This window comes from Hippichthys cyanospilos, chromosome 14, assembly GCF_059441005.1.
Source record: "Hippichthys cyanospilos isolate Australia breed blue-spotted pipefish chromosome 14, RoL_Hcya_1.0, whole genome shotgun sequence".
Classification (NCBI taxonomy): domain Eukaryota; kingdom Metazoa; phylum Chordata; class Actinopteri; order Syngnathiformes; family Syngnathidae; genus Hippichthys; species Hippichthys cyanospilos.
Genome location: NC_142382.1, coordinates 8,467,208 through 8,485,405, shown reverse-complemented (window position 1 = coordinate 8,485,405; position 18,198 = coordinate 8,467,208). Strand labels below are relative to the sequence as shown.

The 18,198-nt window shown below is 40.9% G+C and overlaps 3 protein-coding genes across 3 annotated transcripts; 1 reads left to right on the top strand and 2 right to left on the bottom strand.

Moving 5' to 3' along the window:
* Positions 1-459: 459 nt before the first annotated feature.
* On the top strand, positions 460-4,364 carry dnaaf2 (dynein axonemal assembly factor 2). The gene is made up of 3 exons (XM_088433392.1): positions 460-589; positions 832-2,868; positions 3,394-4,364. Exons 2-3 carry the CDS (start codon positions 916-918, stop codon positions 3,712-3,714), a joined length of 2,274 nt encoding a protein of 757 aa, XP_088289518.1. The 5' UTR covers positions 460-589; positions 832-915; the 3' UTR covers positions 3,715-4,364.
* A 1,170-nt stretch (positions 4,365-5,534) lies between these two features.
* On the bottom strand, positions 5,535-11,578 carry lrr1 (leucine rich repeat protein 1). The gene is made up of 5 exons (XM_088432391.1): positions 11,111-11,578; positions 8,733-8,831; positions 8,181-8,433; positions 6,608-7,082; positions 5,535-6,095 (listed from the first exon to the last, which is right to left on the bottom strand). Exons 1-5 carry the CDS (start codon positions 11,291-11,293, stop codon positions 5,840-5,842), a joined length of 1,266 nt encoding a protein of 421 aa, XP_088288517.1. The 5' UTR covers positions 11,294-11,578; the 3' UTR covers positions 5,535-5,839.
* A 651-nt stretch (positions 11,579-12,229) lies between these two features.
* LOC148412824 (transmembrane protein 151B) lies at positions 12,230-18,136 on the bottom strand. Its single transcript, XM_088433297.1, has 2 exons — positions 17,486-18,136; positions 12,230-14,750 (listed from the first exon to the last, which is right to left on the bottom strand). The coding sequence occupies exons 1-2, from the start codon at positions 17,594-17,596 to the stop codon at positions 13,164-13,166; spliced, it is 1,698 nt and encodes a 565-aa protein (XP_088289423.1). The 5' UTR covers positions 17,597-18,136; the 3' UTR covers positions 12,230-13,163.
* Between the last annotated feature and the right edge of the window lie 62 nt (positions 18,137-18,198).

The window sequence follows — 18,198 nt, the reverse complement described above, 5'->3', positions numbered from 1 at the left end:
CATTATTTTATGTAACGCAAACATGCTTCGTGCGCTTGTATTGGCTAACCACTGACACCACCTCCATGCTTTTTCCTGGTAGTGGTCTCACCTAGCAACAGTGACCACCCACCAATCAGCGGGAGAGAAATATGAACGGTTGGGGGCGCGACCAATCACATCGCTTTCCTACACACCCGCCCCTTTGCCTTACTGACCGACTTCCTGGCGGATTGGTCATTCCCAGGAGTGCAGTCAATAGCGCTATCTAGTGGCTGAATTGAAACATTATTTTGTTTTTTTTAATTTTTTTAAAAAAAGTAAAATTTAAAAAAATAGTATTCGGGCTACTTTAGCTATTTGTTGGTATTGTAACAACATACGAGCATATATATGGATTTTTTTAATAGATTTTTTTTTTTCTTCAAATTTGAGTCTGTTTATTCCTGGTATCAACGCTGTATCGGTTGCTATGGTTACAGTACACGTTTTAGCGAAGAGAATGGAATTCTACTGATATGTGTGTTATTCCTATCGTTGTGTTCGTTTCTTTGTATGGCAAATGTACTGTAACCCCATTGAAGACATGCTGGGTACATTAAAATGCACGGTAAGTTTAAACGACAGAAATATACCTTGAGTGCAATTTAAGCTAACTTTTACCATTTTTCGTCACGAGCGTACCTCTCGAGATGAATTTATGTTTAATCAAAGCCTACAACATCACCACATTCGTTGATGTTTACAGATATTTTTAACGCTGCCAAACTGGAGAATAGAATTATTATTTTAAACAAAACGCGGGGCTAATACTACTCAACTAATGTCAAACTTGTTCATTTTCCGTTGCAGTTGATCTGAGGGCGAAACTTTCTCTGTTGCGGTGATATAAAACCCTTCTTAAATTTATTTCCATTGGTTCTCCTCTACGTAACGATGGAGATTGGAGAAAAACTTAAAGAGCTGAACATGACAGCAGATGAAATGAAGAGTTTGACAAAGGCGTTTAAAGATGAGAAATTCAGGAAAATGCTGAATGAATACGCCCAGGAGATAGCAGATCCAGAGAATAGGAAGATCTACGAAGAGGAAATTAGCATCTTGGAGCAGGAAAGGGGAAACACAATTGAGTTCATCCACCCAAAGCCATTCAGGTCCCTGAGGACCAGTGTGAACCGCAAGCAGAAATGTTACATCAACATCTGCGCTAATGATAAAATTGGGAAGCCCGAGTGTAAGTCGGGGGTGTCGGAGGATGGTCGCAGAGGGCAGTGCTGGTCGCTGCCTCACAATCTGCACCCAGGAAGGCAAGACACTGATCCAAAAGGGAACAAAATCATGATCTATGATGTCATTTTCCACCCAGACACCCTCCACATAGCAAACAGAAAGGCCGAATTCATGCAAATGGTGATCAGCACGGCCATTCAGGGAATCCAGGATGCCTTTAAGGTCACGCTGGACAAGAACAATGTGAGGGAGATGAGCACAAAGTACAAGGGCACACCTCAACCTTGTGTCATTCGTAAACCCATCCCTGGATATACGGCCAAGCCTCCTGAAGATGACCCACTTGCCTTCCCATATCCAGACGAAAAAAAAACAAAAATTAGCCCTGATCCCAAACCAAAGAGCTTCAAAATTAACAATGAGAAAAGCAAAGTGCCCACTGAGCCAAGCTACACCGTGAAATATCGATCATTCATCGACCTGCAGGACTTCAGATGTTCCAGGGACTCCGGAAAGAGCCCCAGGCCCAAAGAGATCATCGTCACTATCGACCTACCGCTACTCAAGTCAGTAGCGGACGCCAACCTTGAAGTGAAGGAGAAAAGTCTGCTCCTGGAGTCAAAGACGCCCGCTTACAGACTGGAGCTGCCTCTGTCCTACCCGGTGGACGAGGAGCGAGGCGACGCTAAGTTCAGCAAGCAGAGAGGACAACTAACAGTCACGTTGCCTGTCCTTCCTTCCAATGACATCATGGAGTTCTGCTGGAGTAACAAGGAAACAGAAGGTGGTGTGGAGGAGCAGGAGATGGATGTAGAAGAAAACCAAGGACTTGAAAAGGAGCTGATTAAAGACCAGGATGAAGTTGATAGTGAGTTAACTGTGATGGGCGATCAAGGTGAAGAACCTATGGAGGAGGAAAATGGAGAACAGAATGGACATTACATCAAAGAGACTTTGGATAACCTCAATGAAAATAAAGATCTTGTGAGGAAAGAAGTTGTGCCTTTGGGAATGAATTCCAACCAAGAATACCCAGCAAGTGTCGATGTACTCCAGATTTCACCTGTGATCCCCACGGAAACTTGTTCAGACTCATGCGCCCAAGTGCAGGATGCCTTTTTGCATGAAAATGTAGAGAGAGATGAGAACACCAAGAAAGATCAGGACGGTGCTGTGGGTGAGGAACCTGAGATGGGTGATCAAGAACAAGAGGCTATTAGTGAGGAACAGCAGCTGCCAGAGAATGAAACTTGTATAGAACTTACGGAGGCAGAGCAAGGAGTTGAAAAACAGACAAGAAAGGATCTGGAGGAGGACACACAGGAAACTGGAGAACGGGATGTCCTTCAAAGTCAGGTCGACCTCACTGAAAATGAAAGTGAGGATCCTCTGATGGATGATGAGCAATTGACAGTGAAAAGAAGAGAAGAGGGCACACACGAAACTGGAGAACAGGATGTACTAAGCATTCAGGAAAGTCACACCAACCTCAGTGAAAATAAAAATAAGGCTCAAGTCAGGGAAGAAGATGAACCACGGAGAAGTGATTCCAATCAGAACAAAACAGCAAGTGTGTGTGTACCTGATGCATATTTAGATATAAGCGGCCATGTGAAGGACACCGACATGAAAGAGGAGACCAAAGATAATGACGATAAGGTGAGTTCTGACTATCAGCACATTATTCATTTGTCATAGGGTTAAAACAAAAGTGCCTGATTGTTTTTATGGTGTGTAAGTTTTTTTTTAAAACAGGCCATGGAACAGACTTAGATTTAATGAGGGGCTAAAGTGTGATTTTAGCAGCCTTTTTACAGGTATCAGCAAATTTAATATAAGTTATTGCCGTTACAGGAACAGTATGTTTATCTTTTCAAATTAAGAGCAAATTAATTGAAACATAAAATCATGTAATGCTAAATTGTGTCATAGTGACCACTCGATTAGAAATTTTATGATCTTTATTTTAATAATCAAGTATTAGAATCTGAAATTTGTACACACTTTTCACCTTTGTTTAGGTCTAAAATTGATATGAGAAAAGTGGCATGTTTGTGCTTCATTAAAAGCAGATAATAGTTATACCAAATGAAAATGGAAAGAATGAATGATGAAAAGTTAGAAATCACTGTATGTAAACTATTCAAATTAAGGCATATGATTTTTGTTTCGATTCCTTTGCAGGTAGAAATAAATAGTCTAGAGGAGGAGGTTGAACTACCTGTGGAAGAAAAAAGAAGTGAGACCTCAGAAGAAACTTCTTCCATGCGAGTTGGCGACATAATTGAGGAAAGCAACCCGATCTTATTGAAGGATGAGGTCAGCATGAAGGAAGTGGAAGATTTTCTAGAAAAGGAGATTATCCAAAAACCAGAATCAGACAAGAATTCGCCCCCTCCTGAAATAAGGGAAATCGACCAAGACGGTAATGTGACCGTGTTCAGTGATCACGCCACAACGGCGGGATTCCACTTCCAGAATTCCCTCATGTATGAACTTGACTAAGACCGGAGAATCGTTAAATTCTTAATTGAATGTTCGTCGGACTGTCAATCAAACAAGTGTGTTACAATTGCCTGTCCCATTTTGGCAAAAGTTATGAATTAATAGGTATAAGAAAACAACAGAAAAAATACATTTTCAGAATTTTCCCATTGTTTTTGTACATGTGCTGCAATTATGCACATTATACACGAGTATATGAGGCATTCCAGTTTTGAAGAAGAAAAAAAAAAAAAAGAGTATCGGAAAGCAAAATACAACTGGCTAGTTTTTATTAGAGTTGGGAAATGCTAACAAATGTCGATCTATGTGTTGGTATAATTTGTCAAAATGACCCGCCCAAACATCCACCTGGTCCAAAAAAACATACCCAGAAACAGCAAATGTGCTAATCGTAGCAGTGAAAAATTTCAAAAGGGTCAAAAATGGTGAGATAATTTTTTTCACCTAATCAATTGAAATGACAAATGTTCTCATTACAAATGTATACGTTTTGCCAATATGCGACGGGATATTGTCCAACATTACCACACGATTTTGCATTTGCTGTGTCATAGATTTTTGATTCTACTTCCAATCATTCACCTTAGGAATCAAAGCGATCTGCCGATCATGACTCCTGCTCACGTAAAAGGTCAACTGGAATATTTGAATGTCAGTATGGTTAATTAAATACATTGACAATACTTGGTAATGAATCATTATGCATTTTCGTGGACTAATGAATATATCAATGCATTTTAGTTAAGAAATCCTAAAGATAATTTAGTTAAAGATGAGAAAAAATGACAAAAAATGACAAACCCCAGTTTAGCAATTTGATTTTTTTCTGCATCAAATGACTCACTTGGTCAAAATGTTTCTAGTTTAAAAAAAAGTGATTTATTTTTTAGACACTTTGATGCACTATTTTTCAGTTTCAGACTAACCTGTAACCTGAATATACCCTGGAAAAAAACATAATGTTGATTTATAGTTTTTTGTTAATGTTAAAAAAGATGCAATTCTTGATATACTTTTTTGGATAATGATATTATAGTCACCGCGGTGAGTGGGGGAAGCACAAAATGTTTCCTCTTTCCTAGTGGGCACTTTGCAAAAAAATAATTGAGAAGCTCTGGACTAGAAGCCGGTTGTTGGAATTTAAAAAAACAAAGGTAAAACAATAGACCTAATTAAAAGTACACTAAAATGTTGACATATGAACTAGGCAAATTAAATTGTTTTCCTGGACTACAACTTGACAAAAAAAAAAAAAGGTGAATTAAATGTCATAAAAACTGACAAACACGATTGAAACCAGAGATTACATTTAAAAGTGACTGCTAAAATTCTGAATGTTCTCATGTACTGTATTAAAATGATTTTTTATCTTAAAATTATTTTTATGTCCCCTCAAAAGCGTAATACAGGTTTAAATTGTATATATTATAATTTTTTACACATTTATAAATTATTATACGTACAGTATTAAAAAGCTATACAGGTTAGCGATCACATCAATATTGGAAAATGTTTTAATTGACATATCTTCTCATCTTAATTATTTTATACAACAAAAACCTTGCATCTGAACACCTTTGTGAATTTCTTCTATTAACTGTCAGTTTTTACAGCACTCTCCAACAGACTGAAAAAAAATGGCTTCAAACACTTGACTGAAGACCTAGATGAAACAATAATAATACTGTTTTTTTTTTTTTTTTTAAATGGTTTCCCCATATGATAGATTTTCTCTAGTATTATTTACTGATATACTTTTGATATGAACCAATTTAGATTGTGGTGTAGTTAGTGCAGCAAATAAGTTTGGATTCCCACAGTAAACTTTCTTAAAGAAATTTATACTTTTATTCAAATGTTTAACATAAAAACAGTGGGTCAATAACACATGAACTCTTTTTTTTTTTGCCTCCCCCGGTATAGAGGCAATGAGGTTATGGCACATTTTCATTTCGTTATTCCCTCATCCTTTTTCAAATAAGTCAGTAGGAGAATGCATCGGGAAGAATTGAATTCCGCTCACCTCTGGGCTATTTCCTAAATGTTGGATGTGTGCTTGGATGCTTGGTTCTGGCTCAGTCTTTGAGCATCATAAACTACTTCAGCAGCAACGTCCACACTGTCCTCATCTGATTCCCCTCTGGAGGGAATTGTCCAAGAACTCGGAGTAGCACGAAAGGGAGCAAAAGTGCTGCTGCACCGGAGCGTCCGTCCCACCCATGTCATCCACAAGAACCACCGTGTGAGAAACCTGGTGCAGATTCATGCTCACGCACGTCCTGATGTAGAAGCTGACGCAGAAGCGGCCGCAGTCGCAAATCTTGGCCAGTTCCAGGTCTCGACACAAGTGCGCGGGGATGAGGTGATGCCCGTACGGGATGCTGGTAAAAGAAAATGACATGATAGATGTTGCGTGTTGATCTATTGAATTCATTAGCATTTACAGCATTACTGTTAAGTCACTCTTCTCAGAGGATAAAGAATGTATGCCCGTTGGTATTGTTACTGTATATATCTATGTATGTGTTGGTACTGTTTTTTCCCCCCAAATAACCATTGCTTAAACCAGTTTTCTGCACTCTAAAAACAGTTGGGTTTCAGACAGATAATCAATTATAGGTTAACAAATGACTTAAAATAAGTCAAATGCAAACATAGTAAAGGACAAAAAACAGATGTCATTATTTTATTTTGTTGATCAAAGATAAATCGGTTATTAAAATATACACTGCTAAATGTTGGAGCACTTAATTTAAATATTACCAATGTGATTTCCTTTTTCTAAAAGTGAAGGGTAGAAAACTTGATAATTGGAACTCATTTTGCGATCTAAATTGCCAGATCTAAATCGTGGGTGAACTTTAGGAATGTTGATACGGAAAATCATTCAAACCTGAGGTTTGCTACAGCTCTGGAGGCCAGCTCTTGAAGGGAAACCGGGAACGTGAGCCTCATGGTGTGGTCTAGGGGGTTGGGCTGGATGAACGGGTTCCCGAACAAGTCCAGGTTCTCGAGTCTCAGCTTGCGGAAGTCGCTGGGTAGCATAGCTAGCTGGTTGTGCGCTGCCGACAGGAACCTCAGTTTGGTGAGGCGTCCCAAGTGGAACGGCAGACAGACGAGCTTATTGTCGTCCAGCTTGAGGTTGACCAGCTCCCGGAGCTGGCAGAACTGAGCGGGAAGCAACTGCAGTCGGTTCTGGCTGAGGTCCAGGAGCTGGAGGGTCCGCTGCAGCGTGGACAGACAGAGGGCCTCGCTGAAGGCTTCCAGGTGGTTATTGTGGAGGACCAGTTCTGACAGGCAGCCCAGATCGCCGATGGTGGCGGGAAGTTTCTTGATGTGGTTGTTGCTGAGGTCCAGTTTCCGAAGAGCTGCACAAAAAACGATGGAAAATCAGCAAAGGTTGGAAATGAAAAAAAAGTAATATGCAAAAAATATGTAAAAGACGCAGCTCTGTGTAAAAATAGTCAGTACTGAAATAATATTCAAGTGTGCGAGTACTGTAAACATTGCTTAGTGCAATATTGCTAGTTTGACACCTAAAGGGTTAATCTGTTCCACGAAAAACAAATAAAGCCTCTCTAAAATAAAATATCTGTAATGTCTTCAAAAATGTGACATTTTACTTACCATACAGTAATATAATAATAATTAAATGGAAATTAAAGAGTGAAACAATATTCAATGCCAATTAACGTTGTTCAGTTTCTGGTATGTGCAGTTTGGCCACCAGGGGGCAGTCTTACACGTACCGTGCATAACACACTCGGGCTGCATCTGTTTTAAAAATAGATTAAATTGTCCATTAATTAATGGACTGGATTTAAAAAAAGTTTTAATTTATTCAAATACAGTACATCATTTCAAACGGACAATGCATTAACAAACAAATTAAGACATAGTTACTGAGCTGGACTGTAACAGAGTAAAGGCCAAATATGCAAAAAAATATGTTTATTTTAATGTAAAACATTTGATTGCTTACACAACTTTGTGAGAATATTCACTGATGAGAGGCTGACATTTGTAATTTGGACAATTTTAAATTAAGCTCGGTCTCAAAATGATAAATCTATCAAAAATTATTCTTGATTAATTTGACAATCAATGATTTGTTGATTTATCATTGTAGCGCTGTAGTACACATGAAGAGTTTCATTACTAAGTGATTGTCAGCTTCGTCCACTGAGGATAAAAAAGACTACATAGAACATTTCAAATCAATCCAGTGCTCAATTATATTTTGCAAAAGGCCCCTCGAGGAAAAAAAAAAAAAAACTTCTGCCCCACAAGCATACATGAATCGTTTCAATACTTCGTCGGCAAAGGTAAGTAATTTTATCTTTGTTAAGGTAATATAAAGATTTAGGTGTAACTACATTAACTCTAAGTGTAATTGCAGTATGAAGCAGCTAACTGTTGAGCACATGGGTACGGTCAACGCAAAGTCGTCTTTGAACATCACACACCTTTCAGCGACAGCATGCGTGTGTCGACGCGTGACAGCTTGCAGTAGGAGACCTGCAGCTGTTCCAGGGAGTACGGGAAGCTGGAGGTCAGCGGGTAGTCCTTTTTGGAGACGATGGCCAGCTTCTTCTTGGGCTGCTCCACGTCCCTGGCGCGAACAGGCGTGAGGGTGGAGAGCGGAAGGGTGCTGGCGTCACTCCCCCTGTCCGCCAAGCGAGCGGCCGAAAGGAAGTTCTTCAGGCTGTTTGCGTCGGCCTGAGCATCAAATGACATCATAGGTTTTGCTTCATTAATGCTGCGTGTTTACTCGTCCAGACCGACTGTCGGAAAGCCAACGCTATTGTCGGCGGCGCTCAAAATGTAGGTGAAAGGTCACGGCCGCCTGGCAGCATTCAGACTCAGCAGCCGCTGGAAACAATGAGGCTGCCACCGTGGCCGTCAAAACAAACGCGTTTTGTGTGGGCAACAAACGGGCAAGCAGACGCTAGCAACCGGGAATGAACTGGTAATTAAATGCCTCACGATGCCTTTTGACAAAGCATTGCCGCGCCTACCTTGCTCAGACAGATGTCCACAGCAGGCTCCTTTAATCTCACCGTGGCCTTGCCCTCCTCCACAAACCACGTGAAGAACTTCTCGATGTTGTCTTTGAGCTGCGAGACAAGATTGGCAAATGTTCAACAAATGGAAAATTCCGTTTCACAACGCGCCGGGATGACATCGTACGTCACAATCTGCTCGAGTTTAGACAGGAACCCGGCATCTTCGGTTTCACGACGCTCGTTTGGGCCTCATTTTTGCAGTGTCACAATATTTTAAAAAATGCTTGTGGTGGCGTATACAAGATTTGGACACGATTTCTATGGGGTCAAATGAAGTGAGACAACTGAATGTGGTTGAAAACGATCTAATTCTTAATAAATGAACTAATTAAATGTACTAACATGAATGTTTTCAACACATTCATCAGAAATGTCTGATTTTGCTGACTCCCATGCTAACTGCTACCCTTGATGCTAATGTTTGGCGAGATACGCTGTTTATGCTAAAGTAAAAAACGCTGTAAAATATTGACATTGACGATGCATCATTACTAGTCATAAACAGTCACTATTTTTCCTTGATGACTCTCCGTCTCTTTTGTGCAACTGCCTTTGCTACAACAGCATTACATTACGCAAGGACTCGCTGTACTTGTGTGTCATGTCTTGTTACGTCTCCTTGTGTTTTTCCACATACTTGGCCAGTAATGATTATATTTATGCCGAAAAAAGTCTTGGCTTCTTTTCTGCTGGTGGCAAAATGTGGCTTATGACAGCAATCAAGTCTTCGCCACTGCATCAAATGTTTCATGACACTGTCAAGTATTTACCTCCAAAGGAAATTGGAAGAGTTGTTTCGTCATTTGTTATGCAAAAACAGATGAAAACAAGGTTTTATGTTTTAGCTAAAGCCTGGGGTGTTAAAGGAATACAAAAGTGATTTAGCCATTTTCAGGCGTAAAAAAAAATCATGTTTTGTCTATTGATAAGTATTTATCATGCACACTTAATAACATACTTTTTTTCCGATTTAGATTAATTTGATTAGCAATTACTCAAAGAAACACATGCAACACAGATTTTAGTCCCCCTTCTGCCAGTCAAATAGGCTTGGATGAAGCTGAAGCTTATCAAATTTGATCAAACCCGGTTTTTACATACCAAAACATTCTGTCAAAAGAAAAAAGCCATACACTTCAAAACAGATTGATTATTTCACATAAAAAAAATAGAAAATACATTTAACAAAAGAACATTTGTCAATTTGTATACATTTCCTTCTATACTTTGTTTAAAATTTAAACATATATAAAAATATTTAAACAAACAATATTTAAACGCCAATTATCCAGTCAATACTTAAAAGTTTTAACATTCTTTTGAATGCGTTCTTAAATCACACGTTTTTAAATCATTATAACTAGTACCGATATTACACAAATTTACACCTTTAACAGACACACCTGTCTACTTCAAGTTGTAACAAGCATCTTTTTTTCAAACATATAGAACCCCAACTACATTTTTCAACTTGTTGACAAAAAAAGGCCATGAAACACTCAAGGCTCACGTAACGACCAATCACGGCTCACCTCTTTTTTCTGTTTGATTCTAACATTTCCAAACTGAGCTGTGATTGGATGGTAACTGAACCTTCATTTAATGTCATATTTTGTCGACAATAAATGGACAGATGTGTTAAAAGTATTAACTAGCGAGTGTCATTTTGACCTATTTTTGGCCTTTGATTTCTATACATCAAAGACAAAGCATTCAAAGCGAAACTAACAATAAATTGTCAAAACAGGGAGAAGTCCATAACGGCAAACGCTCGCAAATTTCAAATTATTTTACATAATCATGAGAGGACTGCATGTAGTATTCAAAATGTTTACCCTTTTCCCACAAAGCCTCATTTTCTCTTCCAAAAATTCCCATTGGCTTACATTGGGTGAATTGACATGACTGTAAACATTTACCTAAAAAATGTTGATTGAATTTGACATAATATTTAATAATTTATAATAATCTGCCATAATTTCTAATTTATTAGGTCTAATAACGCCCCTGGTATACACTAGGTCAGTTCAGTTAGTCAAGTGGGTTGCCAGCAGGGATTTTTAACAACCAGCAGGTGTCAGTATTTGATGACACAATATCAACACAACGTGTCAGTGTGCCGATACGCTCCATAACGCCTCATCAACCCATCACTACAACGGTTAAATAAGTTTCATATCCCTTCAAGTATAAAGATGGATCAAACTCGAGCTCAAACGACAGATAAACAGAGATCACGTGATCAAAATGTGTGCCACGATACAATCAAAATATAAATAAACTGGCCATAATACATCAAGTATGTCATGAAAGAGAGAACCTGAGCAGACCTTATACTTGGATCCAGTTCTGTCCTTGGCCGTGCAGATCATCATGTAGACGTTGCAGCGTTGACTGGTCTTGTCCAAGTGCTTCCCGATGGACAACACAGCCCTCGCCCCCTTGCCGCGACTTTTCATGCCGAACGCGGGTAGCATACGGTTCACCACCTCCACATCGCACTGCAACTTCATCCTTATCCGGGATCCCAAGTTTCACAGCCTGCTCGGAGCTAACAAGAGCGAGGACGATGCATACCACCGGGTGGAAACTTCGCTGTAAACAGCCCGCCGAAGCAACTCGCGCCCTGGGTGTCCGACTTAAGACAAAAACGGAAAAAAGGGCGCATTTCCTCGACGATTCAACAGGAAACCCAGCTACGCTCTCCTTTGTGCGATCGTTCGAACAAAGTGTCGGCCCTGAATAGGTTCATGTGGATGACAGCGAATCGGTTCTATTAGCTCATCAGTTAGCGTAAATCCGCGCGTCGGAAGTAACGTCACTGCACTTTCACAATAAAACATATTATCTGCTTACAAGACGAACTCTTATTTTTTAAAGCGGTGGCGGGAAGTACTGTATGCTATGCTTGCGGGTTATTATCATTATTATTATTATTATCATTATTATTATTATTATTATTATTATTATTATTATTATTATTTTTGCCTTTTTTTAAACCACCAAACTCTGAAAACAGATATTCTCTGTCCCACCTTTTCCAAACTGGTCACTTTTATAACCACTGTGGATGGTTTCAAATTAATTCAAACATACATGGATAGGCAGGAAAAAGAATACAGGGAAACCAGAGAGCGTAATGATGCAAGAAATTCCCCATCCATGGCGATTTATTTAAAGTTTTTTTTCGTTTGTCGACTGCAAGAATGAGTCATGGTGAATGTTTTATCAAAAGTTCGGGGACCACTAATCTACTGTGAATATTTTTTATGTATATATTATTTAACGGATGCATATTGCAGAGGCAGAAATACCGTAAAACAGATTTGCTTCCACATCTAAAGTATCTTTATGTACACATAGAAATACCATTACAAATGTAGTTCTCAAATAAAAAAAAACAAACAAACAGGGTTTACAGAGCATACACTGTTTTATGTCTTCCTTTATTGTCTTAGTTTTTTTTGTTTGTTTTTTTTATCCAGAAATGCTCTGCTCTGGTTAGCCTGTCCGATCCTGAAAAAAATCACTCTAACTAATCAGTGACTCGATTAAGGAATGGTTTAAAAAATGCGACATCCTGTGGTGAAATGCTAGCATTTCATCTTTACTTGAGTTCTGCAGGACCGCTCACAATAACTAGACTTGTAAAACGAAGCTGTAATTCTAACGCGTGTGTCTGCTTGTCACTATTTTTTCAGAAATGTTAAAGAGTTTTGAAAACATAAAACAGAAAAGACAAATAACTAAAAAACGGATACAAACAGTTTTAATATTAAAATAAGCAGCTTTCCCGGTTGCATATATTTAACCATTCACAACATGTCTCTGATCCACCTTCTATAGTACAAGTCTTTGAAAGGGGAAAAAAATGCCCCTTTTTTCCATATGAAAGATAATACTTTTGCAAACATGCAATTCATCAAGTTCTTGTTTAACGCGGATCAAGGGCCTAATTACTCCCATCACACAAATTTAAATTACCGTAGGTCTCATACAGCATCAATTCTGGTTGAAAACATTGTCTTTGATGAAAAAATATGAGCAATAGTTTCTTAGAGTTGTTACATAATCAAATGAAAGTTTTTGTCCGTTACTAGCTTTGTTGTTTGTTTTTTTTGACATAGTAAAATCATACATAGCTGGACGGATGACAGGATTATGCACAAAATAGAAGATGGTGCATCAGCAAATTTTGATTTGAAGAGCGCAAATTGATGATTTTTTTTTTTTTTTGGTCTGTTTAGCTCAGTTTAATTGACAGCATAAGAAATGATCAAATAAACGGTCTGTTTAAAAACTATGTTCCTCCAATGTTGGAATAATGAATTTGCGGAAAACACAATTTTCTTTCAAAATCTCTAAAAAAATCAAGTGTGTTCTTCACAGGGAAGTCTCCACACATGAAGAACCCCTTCGGATGTAACAATGCTGCTGCCCTCCTTGGGCATCCTCGCCGGCGCATCCGTCAGGTCCGTGCACGATCAGCACAGGAAAGAACCTGGCGTCGCTGTAATTGGGCGGGCTGTCGCTGAGGGCCAGCTGGCTGGAGTCCGAGCGGCCCCCCTGCTCGTCCATGCAACAGGGGTCCGTCATGTTGCTGCTTCGGCTCCTCCACAGAGCCACCGTGCGCCGAGACCCGTAAATGCGACATAAGGAGAAGCGGGAAGTGGCGGAGGACAGGCGGGATCGGAAGCGCGCCCCCTGGCAGGAGAAGAGCGAAGAGCAGCTGGAGCTGGTGACGGTCCTCCTCCTGGTCCTCGAGCGCCCGCCTTCCCGGCCCGACTGACTGTGGAGGGCCCCGTAGCTCTGAGTGGTGGGGCTGCTGTCCAGGAGGTAGCAGTTGGAGGACGTGGTGCATTCAGTGTCCTGCAGCGAATTGGAGTCGGCCGTGCTCATGTTGATCAGCATGGCCTCCGAGTAGCTGGGAATCACCTGCCGGTTACAGCGGATGTGCCATTCCAATTCGGTGCTGTCTAAGGTGTCAACTCTTGGAATAGCGCAACTAACGTCATCCTGAGGGGAGTCGCCGCTGCATGCGTAGTCCATCCCAAACAGCTTCTCAATGCGGTAGTGCACATACGCGGTGCGGTACTCGACGAGCACCCTCAGGGGCCAGGAGAGCATGAAGAGAGCAGCCATCCAGAAGGCCACCTGCGAGGTGTACCAGGGCATTTTATCCGGGTGCACGTAGGCAATCAGGCTCTCCCTGAAGTCCACATTCTTCAGCTGCATCCCCTCCCTGGCCTCCATGTAATCATCCAAACCCTCCGCTTCCGCGAAGAACCTGGCTCGCTGGTTGAGGTAATCGTTCTCCGGGCCGGCCTCGGTGAAGCTGAAACATTTGGTGAACTGCAGGCGAGTGGCCGGGTGTTCATCCAAGCCTCTGAGCTCACGAGACACGTCCTTCATCCCGCAGCGGCCGTAGTCGAACTCGCCCTCTGCCACGTGGGTGTTGACCCTCTCGTTGTACACCTGGGTGGTGGTGTAGGCGTCGCCGTTGCGGTAGCGCGTGACTTGTCGCGTCCGGCGCACGAAATGGTAGCTGATGGCTTTCCACCATATGCACGGCTGCGCCTGCCGCATGCGCGTCACCCGTTCGTACACGCTGTCCACGTCGGCTTTGCACTGGAGCTCGCTACGGGCGCGGCAATGCCAACACTCTACCATATACAACACGTAGAGCAAAAAGAGGAACGCTAAGGGGATGTAGACATAACCGTCCGAGCAAGGGCTGTCGTGGTAGATCATGGAGTGACGTCCGGGATGGACTCCCCTCTGCATGGACGTGGCGAAGGACGCCGCGAAAGCCGAGGTGAGGGCCGAGTTGAAGCTGATCTTGGTGACCCGGCTCAGTTGGCACCAGCTGACTGCGCCCAGGCAGCTGTACATCAGCAGGGAGAGCAGCAGGCAGCGCCAGTGAGATTCACGGCACACGCAGGCTCCCAGTGACTGCTTGACTGGACGCTGCTGCGGAGAGAAGTTGAGAACGCGTGCTGAGGAATGGCCCACTTAGAGCAATGAGCCTCTTAAAACATGTCGCTGATATCATGACTTGTAGCCCGGAGGATAATGAAAGAGCACGCACAGTAAATTGCGAAGCTTTCCTACAGCTAAGCACAAAGTAAATCTAAAGGAAGAAAGCTCAGGGGGATTCAGTTCAAGCGCGTCGTGTCACTGTGAGGTTTTGATGCAGCTGAAGGATAAAATAGCTCATTGAGACGTTGTCATCTCTCAAATTATTAAAGCAATACTCAACTTATTTTGCCGTTTTCAGTAGGAAATACTAACCTAATTATATGTCATTTACAACCAAAAATGTCATCCTACATTTTACATTCTACATCTTACAAGACCAAACCCATAGCTGAGCTATGATTGGTCATTTACCTGAGAACATGTGATGCAATTTTTAGTTAATGTACAAAATGTGTCTTAAAAATATTAATTTCCCACGAAAATTTTAAGTTAGTTTTCAAATTAATTCGAGACACTGTTTTTTTTTTACAGCTGAAAATCATTTTACCATCCCTTTAAATATTTTACTACATACTATAGACTGAAAATGACATCAAATGTACTCAGGTAACAACCTATCCTGGCTCAGCTTGCATATATCACATGACCAAACACAGCAAACAGCTGTTTCATGATTGGCTGTTACCTGAGCACATATGATGTCAGCTTCAGTCAAGAACAATTAGGAACATATGTTTTTAAGGGCAGAATACGCCTTTGCATTGGTTTAGCATGTATGGATACCAATATTTCCCTCTCTCTCTTTCAAATCAACATGAGTCCATTGGACACATCGTCTTTTGACATCAACATATTAATCGTCGTCCATCTGCTTTGTTATTCAGCAAAACTTGACCACTTACAAGCATTTTTTGCCAACTTCATCCGCCATTTTTTTGTTCATGTTGTTTACATCGATTTGTCGTTCCTTGGTATTTACGATTCCACAGTCAAAGTGACTCTTTTTTTGCACACTACTGTAAAGGTATTCATAAATGCTAAACACTGCCCTACTAAGTATTTTTGTACTAACTTCAGGGCAGACAAGCAGCAGAAAAAAAGCTGCTCACATATGCAATACTAACAAGAAGTCAAATTGTTGCAACCAGCAAAGACAATTGCCCACAGACACTAATTCGTTCATCCCTAATGTATTTCAATCAGTTCGTTCAGGCATCTACAAGCTGGATCTATTGATGGTCCACAAATTAGAAAAGACGATGTTCCCATCTTTGTAGTTGTTTATTAGTCCTCTTCAGGAGCTCGTTTTGTCATCTTGTGTTTAATGGAGTGAAAGGATTCTTTGCTGACAACAAGTCATCCATTACCGCTCAAGCTCAGGCAAAGCGATGTCATTGTCCTGCTTCAACCGCACTTGATTTATGTAGGGAAAAAAGACAGGGATTCAATTGTCATGATGAACCACTGGGAGGACAGACCCACTGGCAGCAGTGACATCCTCAATTCAGATGCATAGTTACAAGAAAATGTAGATGGGCTTCATCTACATACTCAATGATTTGAGGTTTTGTGTACTTTATATGGATTACAAACTACACAGAGAGACGCCAGAACCCGCATTTAAACCCACCACATCTGAGATATGAAACGGGTCTTTTCAACTTATCATGTCAAGCTGTCTACCTACTTTCCCCCCAGGTCTGGTTTCCGAGTCTAATTTCTGAGTCTAGTTTTCTGAGTCTTGTGTTCCAAGTCTAGTTTAAATACTTTGAAAAATTCTACTTTCATGTCCTGTCTGCTCCTGGCTCCAAACCTTGCTCCTCCAGAGACATAAGATCTTTATACAAGACACATACAGGGAAAGACAGCCATTTACACTCGCATTCACATCCCCACTGAGTGGGGTCCAAACCACTACACTCAGACATAAATTCAAAGATCATTTCTGCTTTGCTGCTGTGGCTAAGTAGTTTAATATATTGTATACAATTAGTGGTGGTAAAAAGACACTTGTTCTCATTATCAGAATACATTTAGACATGCTTGACAATTAATGTTCCAATAAACAGAATCTGAATAATTTGTGCGTTCATTCAATGGGGAATTTGTGCAATCGGGCAATAATAACAGTATGAGAATGATGCACATATTAAACAGAATTAAATTAAACAGGAAATAGACTTACATGCAATGCACATTGTACAGATATGGCGATTGTATTGTGCTAAAATAGTTTGCGTGCATAATTTGAACACACATAGGATTCAGGTTTCATTCAACTCTCTTCAGGACACACTGAATTACAGTATGCTGAAAATACAATTTATTATTATTTATCGTTTTATATTATACATGACTGACAACTGAAACGGTGATTTATTTTTGCAGCGACCGCCACTACAGGGGAGCAAAGATGCTGTCATTTGAGGATTTGAATACACACCGTATGTCAAACATAGCATGTACCAATGCTCTTTTTTGCTGTGCTATTTATAGTTAGGCGGCAGCTCCTTCATAATTTGTTAAAATAAGCAAAAAGCAATAGAGCAAAAAAAGTAAATAAATTAAAAGAACGCTTAATGGGAATGGGGTGCAGGTGCACACCTCTACAACTACAACAATAAGTGTGTCAATTATCATTGAACATGACTACATCATTGCATTATTAGTATTTGTGATAGTTTTTGGCTTTGGATGTCAGCATGAGATGAGTGCAAACCACCTACCTCATCCGTATCACTCTCTGCTGGCGAGTCCGCCTCCTGCTCCTCTTCCTCGGCATCATTGAGAGCGCTGGCCTCGGTGTCTTCCGTCGAGTCCAGGTCGGAGGAGAGCATCCTGCACTTCTTGCATGTCAGGCGGTAAGTGCACGATCTTCTGCGTGTGCAGGAGTATCCCCCTGTGTTCGTTTCCCCTTCGGACCCACTGTACTGTTGGTAGTACCGGTGGGCTGCAGCTGCACTGTGAGGCGGGGATCCCGCGGTGGTCCCGACTGGAGGGGGCGGGGTTGAGGGATTTCACCGCAGCAAAGACAGCAAAGGTTGACCATCACGCAGTCGGGGAAAAAAGTCAACGGTGGATGGGGGCTTCAATGCGTCCCGATTTAACCCGACGTCCTCAGTTGCACCGATTCCACTGCTGCACAAAGGGAGGAGGTTATGACAGAAAAAAAATGCCTGCGGGATGTGTGATGTAGACGAGGCGAAGCTGCAAATCTTTTGGTAGCTCAAGAAAACGTCGTCCCGTTTGCCCGTGCAGTTTATTATTTTAAGCTTTTATTTTAAAATTAGTCTTTAACGCTTTACCGCAACCTCTAGTTTAAACACGCCCCTAGTTTATGCACAAAAAAGAACATTCTAAAAATTATATTCATTTTCAAGTTGAGCCAATCCTCGCCGTAGTAAGATTATTTTGTTAAAGAAGATGGTCAACAACAGAC